The sequence below is a fragment of the Sciurus vulgaris genome (genome assembly GCF_902686455.1).
Source record: "Sciurus vulgaris genome assembly, chromosome: 10".
Classification (NCBI taxonomy): domain Eukaryota; kingdom Metazoa; phylum Chordata; class Mammalia; order Rodentia; family Sciuridae; genus Sciurus; species Sciurus vulgaris.
The window spans coordinates 12475076-12489661 of NC_136470.1; the positions used below are offsets into that span (position 1 = coordinate 12475076).

The window sequence follows — 14586 nt, forward strand, 5'->3', positions numbered from 1 at the left end:
GCTGCCAGATGTCCCCAAGAAGATAGAAGAGCTGCTGTCTTCAGAATGAAAAGTGCTAGAAAATGTTGCCAAAGTACCAAAAGGCTAGCTGATAGCACACATCTCCCAAGAACTTGCTTAATGACCTACCAAACACTGTCAACCTGAAAACCAAACAACCCTTCCCAGAAAGGAATCTCTTACATGTAAGTTATCTACCCCAAACACATGGATCTCCTTTATACTTTCAAATGGTACCGTTTGGACCATTTATTCCCTCATTCAACAACCATTACAGAGCACAACAGCTAATGCATCCAAACACACCACACCCAAAGATACTTTCACTCCCCCCACCCCCAGTCAGTCTTTCTGATTCCAACACAAGACTTCATCCTTCCTGAGTCAAATTCACATCCCTAACAAGATGAAAGAAGTTGCTTGTGAACTGGAGAGGAAGAATCCCCTTCAATCTGGGAGCCCATTTTCAAGGTCTTCCACTGTTCACAGAAAGGTGGAGTTGGGGCAGGGGCAGTGTTGGAATAAGGCAGACTTTTTCAGATGACAGCAATACAAGGTGACAAGTGACAAGGTAGGTCATGAGAGCATACAATAGATTTACTGGTGGGAAAGAGGGCAGGGAAGCTTTTCTGCACTGTGCCTGGTGCCAAGTACGTGATTCATAAATGAACCTCTGAACATCAGCTAGATGTTAAGTGGGCCTGCCTACACGGAGGAGTAGGGAAGGGTTCTACATAAGAGCAGAGGTCCAGCATTGCCAATTTCTAAATGGATCCAGGGAATGATAACATTTGGGTTGTGTCCTGGCACTAAGGTGGAAACACAGTGTGGGGATCTAGAGTATTTGGCAGACGGTGAGTGTCTAGAAAAACTAAAGACAGGAGGATAGAGATCTACTAATACCTGCACTTCTTAGTGCAACGTTGGTAATCCTGCGGATGGACAGCTCTTACAGAAGCCAGACGGATATAGAAAATATTATGGTAGATCAGCTGAGAGATTAAAAAAAAAGCTATAATATTAAGTGCTATAAAGTAGATGATGGGGGCTGGGGAGATAGCTCAGTTGGTAGAGTGCTTGCCTTGTAAGCACAAGGCCCTGGGTTCGATCCCCAGCACCCAAAAAAAAAAAAAAAAGTAGATGATGGGTGGACCAGAAAATAAACCTTGGGATTTATTTTGTTTGTTCTTTTAATAACAGACATTTTTCTCCTCTTAAAACAAACAAACAAAAGCCAGGTGTGGTGGTACACACCTGTAATCCCAGCTACTTGGGAGATTGAGGCAAAAGGATCCTAAGTTCAAGATCAGCCTGAACAACTTGGCAAAAAACTGTCTCAAAACACAATGCAAAAAGGGTTGGGAGCATAGCTCGGTGGCACGTTGTTTACCTAGAATGCACAAGGTCCTGGGGTCCATCCCCAGTACTATCAAAAGAAAAAGAAACAAGGAAACTCCCTTTATCCTGGAGTGTTCCTGGTGTCCTCACAACTTGCCTGTAAAATCTTTCCTGCCGCCTTCCCCTCTGCAATCCAAAGAAGAAGCGGGCTTCCGCTTTCACCACTCCAGCCGAGGTGCAAGATAAGCTTCTAGATGCTGAATCGATCAGACTCTAATCATCTTTTAATACTTAAAATTATAATTGGCATATACTAAGAGGACATATTTATGGGGTGCAGTATGACATTCCAATACATGTATAAAATGTGTGATGATAAGGTCACAGTAATTGGTGTAGCCCTCACTGCCAACATTTATCGTTTGTGTTGGGAATATTCAAAATTCTCTCTCCAAGTTATTTTGACATGTACAATTAATTGCTGTCAACTAACTGATACACTTTCCATTTCTTACCCCGCTGTACTTCTTTCTACCTTCAGCACCGGACAGGGACTATCATTTCTCCAGAGCTCTTTCTGTACCTCTTCTTACCCTCAACCTCTTATCCCTTAAACACCTGTGTTCCGTGTTTTTTTCTGTTTCAGCTCCTCCGGGAGCTGTGCACTAATGACTCCCAGATCTCCAGTTCCTCTCTGCCAGCTCTCCTGACTCCACAGTTTACCCGACTGCCTCCTAGACATCCTTGCTTATTTGTCCCAGGGGCAGCTCAAACTCTACAGGCTTGCAGGGGAAATCATCCAGCTGCCTGACATGGGCACTTCAGTCAAGGGCATTGGGCATTACTTCTACAGCTATTAAACAAGGGCCACTGGACACAGAAGCCTGTTATGAAGATTAAACAACAGAATTGTATGTCAGGTACCCTGGCACATAATTAAGTGACCTGCAAATGTAACCATTATTCCCTCAATTCTACTCCTTCCCATAAATCCCAGTTGACTCAGAAGCCCCTCATCCTGCCATTCGTTAAACCAGAACCCTGGGCATATTCCTTTACACCCTCCTTTCTTAACCTCAATCATTCTGGTCCAGGCCTCTTGTTCCACTAAATATCTGTCTCTCCTCCGCTGGGTCACCATGTGTGTTCTGCCTCTACTCTTCCCACTCCACACCATTCTTCAGAGAGTGCCCTGTATGACAGCACTCTTAAATCTTAGAATGGTTCCCCACTGTCTGCTGGACAAAACCCAAACTCTTTGGAAGAGTAAAGACTCCTTAGGATCCGGTCTTAGCCACTCCCTAAACTCTAGCTGGTCCTTCTTCACGGGGAGGTGATGGAGCAATTATCATCAGGCCTCCCTGGTCCATAGGGTCCTCTCCTGCCACTTCCTCTGAGAAGTCTTTCTGGACTCTAGGATAAATACCTTTCTTCTCTGTTTTCCAGGGCCTCTGAGTTTTATAAAACTTGTTTCGCTTGCTTGTCCTTTCCACCAAACTGGGGTGTCTGCAGGCAGAAAAACACTCATATTTCCATATAGCCAACAAGCAGTACTGTGTCTAGCAGACAGCAGGAGGAAAGTGAATCAGGGCAGTTTCCGCAGAAAAGGAAACTTGGTTTGAGGAATCAACGTCAAGGTTTCGGGAATACACTCCTCCGTGGCACAAGAGGCTGCTGTATGCCTGCGTGGGTATCCAGTGCTTGCACGTCCTTCTCGGGGTTTCAGGTCGCGCAGAATTAACCCACAGGGCAGACACGGCGCTGCATGGGAAGAGCCCCCCCACCCCGCCTCCAGGAGATTCTAAAAGCTCGCCCCAGCGGGCCGAGGTTAAATCCTGAGCCCTTTGTTCCAGGCAGTGGCGAGTCGTGCCCGCCCGCCCCGGCCCGGCCGGGTGCAGGGCCCGCCTGGGCACAATGGCACAAAAAAACGCACCCCGTGAGCGCCGCGTCGGGCGGGGGCGCGCGCGCGCCCCAGGGCCGGCTCAGCGCCAGCCTCGCAGTCCAGGAACCCGCGCTCTCCGACGCCCTCGCCTGGCCGGGCCTCGGTGCCAGGTTTCTTCCCGGGCCCGCGGCCGCCGCCGGCGGGAAAGCGCCCGGCGTCCCGGCGTCACGCGCCAGCGGCCCGGCGCGCGGCGCGCGGCGCGGGGCGGGGCGGGGCGTGGGCGGGGCCGGCGCGGGCGGGCGGGGCGGGGCGGGCGCCGGGCACAGGAAGCGCTGGGAGGCCCGAGCCGTCCCAGGGTGCCCCGCGCGGCGTGGACTCGGGCCGCTGCCGCCATCCCGCTGGCGAGAGGGAGAGAGAGGCCCGCCCGCTCGCCGGCTGGGCCAGTGTGGGCCAGTGCGTGAGGGCGCGGGGGGCCGTGTCAGCGAGACGCAGAGCGCAGCCGCCACCCCCGAACGGACATGTTGGAGCCCAGCGCCGCCGCCGCCTCCTTTTCCTCATCCAGCAAACGGGACTGAGAAGGGGCCCGCCACCCCTCCGCCGCTGCCTCTGCTCGGCCGCTCGCCTCGCCGCCTCGGCCGCAGCCCCTTCTTGCCGGGCCTCGGGCTCCGCAGCTCGTCGCCTTCCCCGCCCCAGGCTTGGCCGGTTCCCCGGCCCCGCTCCGCCGCGGCGCGAGGTCTATGTGACCGGCGGGCCTGGAGCAGCCGCCGCCGCAGCGCGAACATGGACGCCGTCAACGCCTTCAACCAGGAGGTGAGAGCTGCTCGGGGCAGGGGTGCGGGCCCGCTGCGGGAGCCGGGCCCGCTTCTCCCGCCGCCGAGGTTTGAAGCTTTGGTCGGGGTGGGGACGCTTCCTGCCCGGGTTCCGGGGCGGCGGGGCCTGCGCGGAGCGGCCTGGCCCGGAGAGGTCGCGGCCGCCACGGGAGCTGACCCACACCCCTCCCCCACCGCCCACCCGGCGGCGACCCGGGCTGCCCCCTCGCCCCCTTCCGGGCTGCCGGGCCCACGTCGGCCGTCGCCTCCAACTTCGCCGCTTTGGCGTCCCGGCGCTCTGGCGCTCGGCGTGCAGACCCGTTATCGGCTGCGCGGTGCCGGAGCCCGCAAGGGTCTAAGAAAGGAGCGCGGGCGGCCGTGTGGGCTTGGGGGCGGGGGAGCGGGAGCGTCCGCCGTCCGGAGCCGGCGGAGCGGCGGCCCGGGCCCTCCTGTTGCTCGGACCGCGGCTGGTCGGCGGCTGGACTCTGATCCCGGGCCGGGAGGAGCTGGAGAGGGTGCTCGGCCCCCTCCTGCGAGTGTCACACACTTGGGAACGGGGGTTGCTAAATGGAGAGGGGGTGCTCTCTTATCTTTTCGAGTCTCGGGCATAACCGTCTTACAGGCTCCATGGTCCCAACGTGACACCCAAAAAGTTGAATGGGAGAGCAGAGTATTTGCTCCGCCTTAGTCCGCCAGCAAGCCGGCGCAGGCCTCCAGTTCCCCACCCTGCACCCGCTCCCGAGGTGGCTAATCCTCCGCTCTCTTCTGCGGGGACATTTACATGTGAAAACCTCCCCAAACTGGGAACAAAGCTGACTGCCCCTTCAAGCTCTTCAGTTGTATCTCTGATCGTTCCAGGTGCTCTCTGGGCGTATAGCGTTCCTACCGTCTTTCTGTATCAGAATCGATTTGAGAGGAGGGGACTTGACCATTGATGCTTTTTTCCGGTGTAGCTGCAGAGTAGAAACTATTGTCGCGGGTTGAGTTGGATTTTCTTTATTTTTCAGACCCTAAAGCCAACATTAAGGAAATCAGATATAGTAGTACTCGAGGTGTTGTTGTGGCTTTAAAAACTTGCTGCATCTATCTCACGATAAGATTTTTGTAGTTCATTTGTAACAATTATTATTAACAGATAACTTTCTTTCCTATTTGTAGTGCAGTGATATGGGACCTTCTAGTGAACGCTGCAGTCCAGTACCATTTATTGCCACACAAATTATCCTAAAAATTATTTTCCTTCAACTGATGGATACATAAAATGTTTTAACTACAGTTCTTGCAACTGGGATTGGGCAGTGTCTTGAAAAAGTTTAATAGTGACGATTTTCAAAATAACAAAATATTATTTCCTAATTTTTGGTTACCAGATAATTAATGATAACGCTCCAGAGTTTTCAAGGTTGGAATTAGCTTTGTTTCCTGAAGGTAAAATTCACTGGAATGTCCAGAATGTCCGCTCCATGAGGGCAGGTGGTTTCTGTTCTTTTCCTTCTCCCCTCCCCCACCATAGCAGGTGCCTGACAAATAACTTCTTGAATGAATGGGAACTTACACAAAAGGCAAAACAACTGTTAAATGATTTAAAGCCCATTCCTACCCCCCCATTAAAGACTTAACTATTGGATGTTTTTAATGAACGGGAGGAATCTTTTTAGTGTATTCTTAGGATTAGAAGTATTTAATTCTACAGACTCCACCATTGTCATAAGGCATCAAAAAATGTGGGAAGAAAGTATTTCAAATTTTAGGGGTTATGGAAGTTGACATCAAGCACATTAAACACAGAATATTAACCCTAAAAAAGTGCAGTTGGTAGTTGCCTTGAAAAACCAAAATAAGATATAGTATTAACTGCTTGAAAAGAGGACATGGTATTGTGACCTTTTAAAATGTGCAAATAAGCATTTGTTTATCATTGTTTATTTTCTGTCTTAAATTTTGATTCCTATTCCTAGTCTTTATGAACTACAGATGGTATTTATGTTAGGTGTATGTTGCTAGTGTCAACTCTTTTCTGCTAAATGACTTTTATTGAAATTAATCTGACTTTAAAAATCCATATCCTGTGCCTGATGTGTAGTGCTTCTCAACTGTTTCTCCTTATTCATAAAATGTTATTGATTAGTTCTCTGTACTCTCACATCTCCTAATTCTAATCTTCACTTAACAAGCATTCAAGTGCCTATTTAGCTGTGTCTCAAATAGTGTGAGACAGAGAAGGGACTCTGTTGCCTAAGAGTTAATCTAGTAGAGGACATAAGACTGAGGCAGGTAACTTTAATCTGTGATAAAATAGATTAGCTGTGGAATGGCCATGGCTGATCAGTAAAGACTTGGGAAGAGAAGAATCCTCAGTTTTCGGATATCAGAAGGTATAGGAAAATGATCAAAGGGCAGTGGAGCTGAGAAATAGATGAGTAGAGATTTGACTCTGGAAGCTATTGGAAAGTAAGACTGGTATATATATTTATATATATATATATATACACACACACACACATATAGTTTAGAGACTTGTGTCTTGTCTAATTAAGAATTTCATTTTTAGACTGGGTAAACATTGAAGATTTTTAAATAGTGGAATGATATAATCAAAACTGTGCTTAATTTGTAGTGGTGTGTGTTGTGGGAGGCAAAGACTTGGGAAAGATTGACGGGTTGACTACTGAAGTAGGAGAGGTAAGTAAAACCTGAACTTGGAAAACTTAGTTCAGGAATGGAGGGGAAGGATGTCAGCAAAAGTAATCCAGGGACTTTTATAAGTACCTTCTGCCTCCACATTCTAAATGCTGACAGTAATGATACCATTAACATTGAAGTCAAACAGTGGAGAAGATGTGTTTGATATTTGAAGAAGTTGAGTTTGACCTATGTGTGGAACAGTCATGTGGATATTTTTGGCAAGCAGTTGGGCATATAGGACTCAGACTTGGATGCAATCTTGTTAGAGGGAGATTTCAGTTAATCAATCTCAGATGTGCCCTGGAGAAAATTTTGAGGGGGAGAGAAAAAAAGAATCCTTAATATACTTCTATGGCTTGTCAGGCACTTTATGCATTCATATATAATTTAATAGGTACGGAAGCCTACAACTTTGGACAGATAGCCAATTACAGATAAGGAAACCAATTTTTGTAAAAAAAAAAAAAAAAAAAAAAATGTTTTTAGTCTTTTGGGTTTTTTTAATATATATGTATATACTTATACATATTTAAATATATATAAATATATGTACAAATATATACATAAATATTTGTATATGTAAATATACAAATATATTTGTTTTATTTATATATGTATACGAATATACATATATTTATTATACAAATATTTATATATGTATATATAAATATATATTCAGTTGTAGGTGCACACAGTACCTTTATTTTAATTTTATATGGAATTGAACCCAGGGCCTCGTGTGTGCTAGGTGAGCGCACTATCACTGAGCCACAACCCCAGCCCAAGGAAACCGATTTTTAAAGAAGTAAAGTAATAGTTTATCCACTGGCATACTACTAACTAACAATAGAGTTGGAATTTGAATGCAGATCTCCAACTTAATTGGTGCCTAAAGGTAATATTTCCTTACAATTCAGGGAAGTGGTCACAAGTTAAAAACTTTAAAGGGCTACTAAATAGTTTTAGGGTAATAGGATTGGAAGCTTAGGGTTGAATGATGATGAGAGATAAGGAAATAAGAGGTAGCAAATGTAGTCTTTTAGAGGTTTGGTTTTAAGGGCTTAGGATGGAAAAGTTACTTTAAGGATACAGGGAAGGAAGGTCAGTCCAATGTACAAAGCACTGCTGCTGGGCAGTTTGAATGTTCGTGGAGTATAGGTTTAGCTTTAGTCAGTGGTGTTCAGACCCTTGCCTCTGTTAGATGAAAGTGGAGTTTTAAGTATTTTCAAGGGAGGGAATATAGAAAAGCATAGTTTAAAGCAACAAGAGGCAGTGGTTAACTTGGAGCAAAATTGTGGATAAAAGAAAAGGGACAGATTGGAAGTATAGGTAAAATAGCTAGAAGGAAAAGATGAGAAAAGTGAGGTTATTAGACAACCATTTAATAGGATATTTGGAGAACTTTACATTAGGACACTATAAAGTGTAAGATGAAAAGGTGAGTGAAAAGAATCAGATCAGTTATGGCCCGTATTTAATTGTATTGTGTGTTTAGGTATTCCTTAGTGTGAAGAGTTTGATGTTTTGTTGAAATTTTTTGAATGGATAAAAGCTGTAAATTTAAAACAATTGGCAATTGTTCTATTTTTTATTTTAAAAATACATAAATTTCTCTCTGCCTTTCATTCCTACTCCAACCCTTCTTACTGTCAGAGGCAGTCAAATAATGATTTTGGTGTTAATCTCTGTGGTCTATAAACCATTGCAATCTATACTTGATATATGAGAGTGGCTTATTGTGTATATTCCTAAAGTGTGCTTTTTTTGCTCAAATATAACTGTAAAGATTAGTTCATTTCTACTGATAGACTGCAAAGGACTTTGGCACCTTCTTTAGGACAGCTATCGTCAACCTTTTTGGCTTTCGACTCTTTTAAGTTCATAAAAATTAAGGACCACAGAGAGTTTTTATATGAGTATTATCTATTGATATTTACCACATTAGAAATTTAGAGAAATGCATTTATTAAAAATAATAAATTCATTATTACCTAACATTTTTAATGAAAAATTAACATTCTCAATCCAAAAATGAAGAGTGACTTTATTTTACCTTTTTTTTGCAAATCTCATTTAAACTTTGGTTTAATAAAACCTGAATTCTCATGTCTCCTTTTTCATTCATTTTCTTGGACTAATTCATCAGTCAATCTTAGAAAACACCACTGTGGGCTGGGGTTGTAGTTCAGTGGTAGAACACTTTCCTGGCACACAGGAGACACTGGGTTCGATCCTCAGCACCACATATAAATAAATAAAGGTATTATGTTCATCCACAACTAAAAATTAAAAAAGAAAAGAAAGCATTGCTGTATACTAGTGAGAAAATGGATAAAAAAGACATGAAATGTCTTAATATTAATGTGAAAAAACCTTTTGACCTCAAAGACCTCAGGGGTCCTTGTATTACTTTTTGAGATTTACTGCTCTGAGGTAGAGTGCATATAATGCTACTTTGCAGTGTACGAAGAAAAGGAGTTAATATTCATTTTTTGTCTTTGAAATCAGATATAAATTAAACTTTGTGAATACTTAATATATTGATTGATTTTGGTCTGATTATTCGGTTGAGCTCTCAGTCTTGACCCATGTTATCCTGACGGAAGAATTGAGTTCTCCATGGGGAATTTGCTTCCTCTTCCCTTTTTTTCACTGTAAATTCTTCTGTATGACTTTTATATTTTGCCTGTTGATTACTGGGGCTGATTGTCTTCTAGAATTTGTATCTTCTCATGAGGATGATTCAGGTTTTTTTATGTTATATTAATCTTTTATAAAACTTATTCTCTGAGCACTCTTTCTAAAGACATTTAACAGAGGGTTCAAATGAAGTTGTTAGTGAGTGGAGGAGATATATAAAACTAGGTCAATGATTACAATAAACTTGGAGGTTTATCTAACTACTTTTGACCATGTTGTACCATGATCAGGGGTTTTTGTTTACCAAAAGTTAGTGTTCTCCTTTTGTTCTTCATTGACCCTCACGGAGTTCCTAATCTCTGCCAACACTTGGGGTCTGACTTTTTATAGTAGTGAATGGAATAGAGCTGACTTTTCCATAGCAACATTTATCCCTGATGTTCTTTATATCCTCTTCTACCTATAACTTTTGTCAAATATTTTGTTTCAGAAAAGGTTATCTATACATGTGATAGGGAATCAATTCAGAGAGAAATTAAAGAAAAAGTCTGGTTTATGAATTTTGTGAAACACTATTTGAGTAAACTACCTAATAATATAAAGTTGACAAAATGGTAGGTTTTGTGTAGTTCAAAACCAGACACAAATTGTAGCACTTTTTCCTGCCATGGGACATAAGCAAATATGATTTAATTAAGCATCTCAGGCAACTTTTGTATAAATGTCTACACATATTCAAATCTCATTTTAAATATTCCTTGATAGTATGGTTGGGGAAAATGATTATATAAATGATGAACCTTTAGTACTATAACATTTGTTGAAACAGTGCTAAATCTTTAGCATACTTCAGAACCAAGTGCATACAACTTTAAAAACAATTCTATTTTCAGGTATATAGAGTAAGCAACTTACCTGTTAAACTAGTTCAAAGTTTTGGCAGCATTGGTTGATTTATTGATACTGTGTTTTAGTTGAGCCACAGAAAAGGTCAAGATGGGTAATAGCTAAATTTCCACTCGGATAGGCCTTACCAAGATCTTTTGGGAACTTAGATTAGAGGAGACCTATCTTCATTTTTCCTTTGGTATTCAGTACCATTAATGTGCTCTTGTGATTTTTCTTTTTTCTTCCTTTCTTTTTCTTTCTTTTTTTGAGAACTGTTAAGATTCACAATAATCTGAGAATCTATTATTCTTCATCCTGTTTAATATTTGCATTGTTTTTTGATTACATCTCATTGCTTTGTAGTTAAAGCTCTATACTGGTGCTTGTAAAAACAGATACATACATATAGACCTTTATATTCCAGTGATGTGTTCAACAAATTAGTCATAAATTTGGCGAGAAAACCAACATAACTCAGGAATGGAGTTAAGGATCAGAAGCCTGCGTGTATGATTGGGGACAAAGGTGAACAAGTAAGATTCAGTAAAATTGGACAGCCATCCAAATGCTGCTTGAAAGTTATAATTCATATTTGGCTAATTGGTGATTATTGGTATAAATCCATGTGGGTCCAGTTGGAAGAGACCATAAAGCAGTGACTTAGCATATTGAACATCCAAAATAGATCTTTTCTTTTTTATATCTTTCTATAATAGGTATTTCAGAAATAATTATTATTGGACAATAAAAATGGGCAGAAAAGAAACTTGAACTTTATACACATGTACATATGTAGAATCATACCAATTACTGATAAATATTACAGTAGAAATAATAGTTGATATTTTTATTTTTTAATAGTTTTCATTCACTTCATTTTCCTTTTCCTTACATAAAAACCGTATGTTGTAGCCATCACTGGTCCTCTGCACAGAGACTGGAGTTGGAGTGGGGTTTTTTTTTGTTTGTTTGTTTTTGCAGGGATAGGGTACCAGGGATTGAACTCAGGGGCACTTGACCACTGAGCTACATCCCCAGCCCTATTTTGTATTTTATTTAGAGATGGGGGTCTCACCCGGTTGCTTAGTGCCTCACTTTTGCTGAGGCTGTCTTTTGCTGAGGCAATCTTCCTGCCTCACCTTCCTGAGCCACTGGGATTACAGCAGTTTGCCACTGTGCTCAGCTGGAGTGCGTTTTCACAGGAAATTCCCGATAGACTTGGTGGACAGAAGTTGGGGATTAGGTAGCTGTAGGTCTTAGAGATGGCACCAGAGATGGCCATGGTGAAATTGTCAGGTACTATACCTGTACCTGACAGGTATAATAGTCATCAATACCTGCCATCAGCAGTAGCTTATTCAGAGGCTAAGATGATGCCAGTCCCTCCAGGGGCAGGGATGAGGTACACTAGCACAGAACTACAGGACAGTGCAGGACTTGCCCATCTTGTTCTCCAAGTAGCCCTCTGCACAGGGGCAATGGAGAGCTTAGCCAAGATGATGGCGTCCTTTAAAGTAGCAGCTACCTCCTTGGAGCAGACCTATGTGACCAGTGTAGTCCCCTGTAGTGACAAATGCCTTGAACCTAGTCTACTGGCCAGACAAGTCTGCTTTTGCACAGACATGATCTTCAAAACTTTATCCTGGAGTGATCATGGACTTATCATGTTCTTGACCAGGTGGCCCAGCTTGATGAGAGGGATCCATGCCTTGGCCTTGCTACCATGAGTTCCACAGAGGCAGGTGTTGAAGCCTCTGCAAGAAGCCAACACAGTCTCTAGGCACTCTACTGTACCAGTGTCGTCTGCCACTTGGTGTTTTCCCAAGAAGAAACTGGTTAATACTTATAAATTGCACTAATATGTTTATTTTTTTAATGGAAAATTTTATATGTAAACTGGTATATCATGATACTGAGTATTGATATTCCTGTGTCAAGTCTTAGGTTTGTTAATGCAAGTTAAACATGACCCTTCCATATTGGTGTTAAAACCAAATTTGTCAATCTGTACTCATAATCAAAGAACACTTCTTAAGGTTAATTTTAATTAAGAAAAAATGTATACAAAGCAGCAGATATAAAAATAGTCTTAAACATAGGGCTGTGTTTGGTAGGAATTTTTAAAAAGCCATTTCATAATGAATTCTATGCCCTCCCATCCTCATGCTGGGGATTGATCGCAGGGCCTTGAATGTCGTAGGCAAGCGCTGTATCACTGAGCTACATCCCCAGCCTCACATTGAAGTCTGGAAATCATAATTCTGATTGTGTCCATGTTCACCATTTGTTTTAGTGGCTTTTAGATATCTTTTTGGTCAAATTATTTCATTACAATGGTTTTCACCCCCAAAAATGTAAATTTCTATATTTTGTAAACACTATTGAAATTCTGTGTAAATTTTTACTGCCTTACACTTAGTTGCTTAGTAATGGTGTTCTCTGTAATTTCTATTCATGAGTCTTTAAGATTTAAAGCTTTGTTTTCCACTAGATACTTGTTCAAGGCTAAATATTTCTATCAGAAAAAAGAGGTATCTCAAGAAAGAAAAACTGTGTGTAGATGTCATGTTTTAAATGTACTATTCAAGCACAGATGTATGTATAGGTACCTTAGATTTAGAGACTGAGCCTAAGGAAACCTTCATATGTCCTCAGGCTTTTTGTACTTAACTCCTCACATGAATAGGCACAGTGAATCTTGTTGGATTGGAAAAGACTATGTAACTAAGGGGTTTCCGAATGGTCTTGATTGCTTATTAAGGGCTATGTCATAAAAACATGCAGTTTTGACATATGTTGTTAAAAACTGAATAGTTTCTATGGCAACAGTTTACAACATAGAACGAAGTGGATATTTTATTACTGATGTTAGTTAAAATTGTCAGTGCTTAATAAAACAAAACAAGAAGCCTACTGAGAGTTTTATTATACTTAAAGTCTTGAGCTAGTTTGCCCCCCACACTGCTTACACCTAGGTGCATTGCCTCACTCTAAATATGCCTTTGCATTAGAAAGTAATAGTTGACCAACCTTGTAGTCTGTAATCTTTCTTTGCAATATCTCCACTGTGTCTTTATGCACTTTGTCATGAGTTTTCCACTTTTTTTTTCTTGTGACCATTAGAACTAAGTTTTGCTGAAATAGAGTTATAATGCCCTGTATAAAGGAAACTTACAGTGTAGAAACTTACTGTAATTTGCCTTTTAATCCTTTAGGAAGCACAGTGTTCTTCAGACTTTAATGCCTATACATCACCTAATTCACCTTAAGAAATATTAGGCGATAAATCACTTTAAGAAAGGATAGCCAGGTTGGGGGTTCAGTTGGAGATATGTCCAAATCTTTATAAAGGCCTTTCACCATTGTCTAATAAATATAAGGACATTGTATAAGATTAAACTTCGTAAAGTTAAATAAAGTGTTCTAAATAGGCTAATCCATAGAAACCAAGTAGGTGACTAGTTGTCGTGGACTGAAGAGTTACTGCTAATTTTTAGGGGATTTCTTTTGAGGGTGATGAAAATATCTAAAAATTAAATAGTGTTGATGGTTGCACAGCTCTGAACATAGTAAAAACCACTGAACTGTGCATTTTTGAATGATGAGTTTTATGATAATGTACTTTTAAACACAAAAATGTTAGGTTGTAACACCGTTTTCTTTGTTCTTTTGCTTGATCTGATTTTCTCTCAGGCTGAAAACAATATCCAAGAGCAAACTGCACAACCGTTAGTTAATTTGTTGATCCTGAATCCTAAGTTTCTTCAAATGGTATCTTTAGTTTTGACAGGATATTTTTAGAAGTAATCCAGTGGGGATAGTTCAAGGGAAGGAACTAGAAAAAAATCCTGCATTCTCTCATTAGATACCAACAGGGTGCCAGTTAATGAGTTAGGTGTCTTACATGACTTCGCATTCTTTCCACTCTAAAAGGAAACGAAGTTCACACAGTGATTTCGTAAAGTTCTGAGATTGACTCAAGTCTTTTAAAAGTTTATCTGAGCCCATTCCACAGCCTCACGTTGGTGCTCTGAAGTTCTTGGAGCAGTTAATCTTTGTTTACTCTGCTGTTTATGAAGAAAGAGAAACCTGGTAGTAAATAATGTGTGCTTTTTGGAAAAATTTGTCAGTTTGGTAAATCATCCACATTCATTAGTAGATACCATCAACACTTGATTCTTTTGAAAATGTATACACACACATACATACAATGGAGTTTTACTCAGTCATAAAGAAGAATGAAATTATGACATTTGCTGGTAAATAGACAGAACTGAAGAACATGGCAAAGTGAAATAAGCCAGGTTCTAAAAGTCAGTGGTCAAATGTTTTCTCTCATATGCA

The 14586-nt window shown here is 41.8% G+C and overlaps 1 protein-coding gene across 5 annotated transcripts in view; it reads left to right on the plus strand.

Annotated features, from left to right (window-relative positions):
* The first annotated feature begins 3568 nt into the window (after window positions 1–3568).
* Window positions 3569–14586, plus strand: part of SCAF4 (SR-related CTD associated factor 4) — a 60168-nt gene continuing 49150 nt past the window's right edge. For 3 of the 5 annotated variants that reach the window (XM_079156421.1, XM_079156423.1, XM_079156424.1), the window contains exon 1: window positions 3569–4030. In XM_079156421.1, coding sequence (XP_079012547.1) covers window positions 4001–4030 — 30 coding nt within the window. In that variant the 5' untranslated portion in view covers window positions 3569–4000. The remainder of the gene's footprint in view (window positions 4031–14586) is intronic. The other 2 variants (XM_079156420.1, XM_079156422.1) reach the window with 1 other exon arrangement.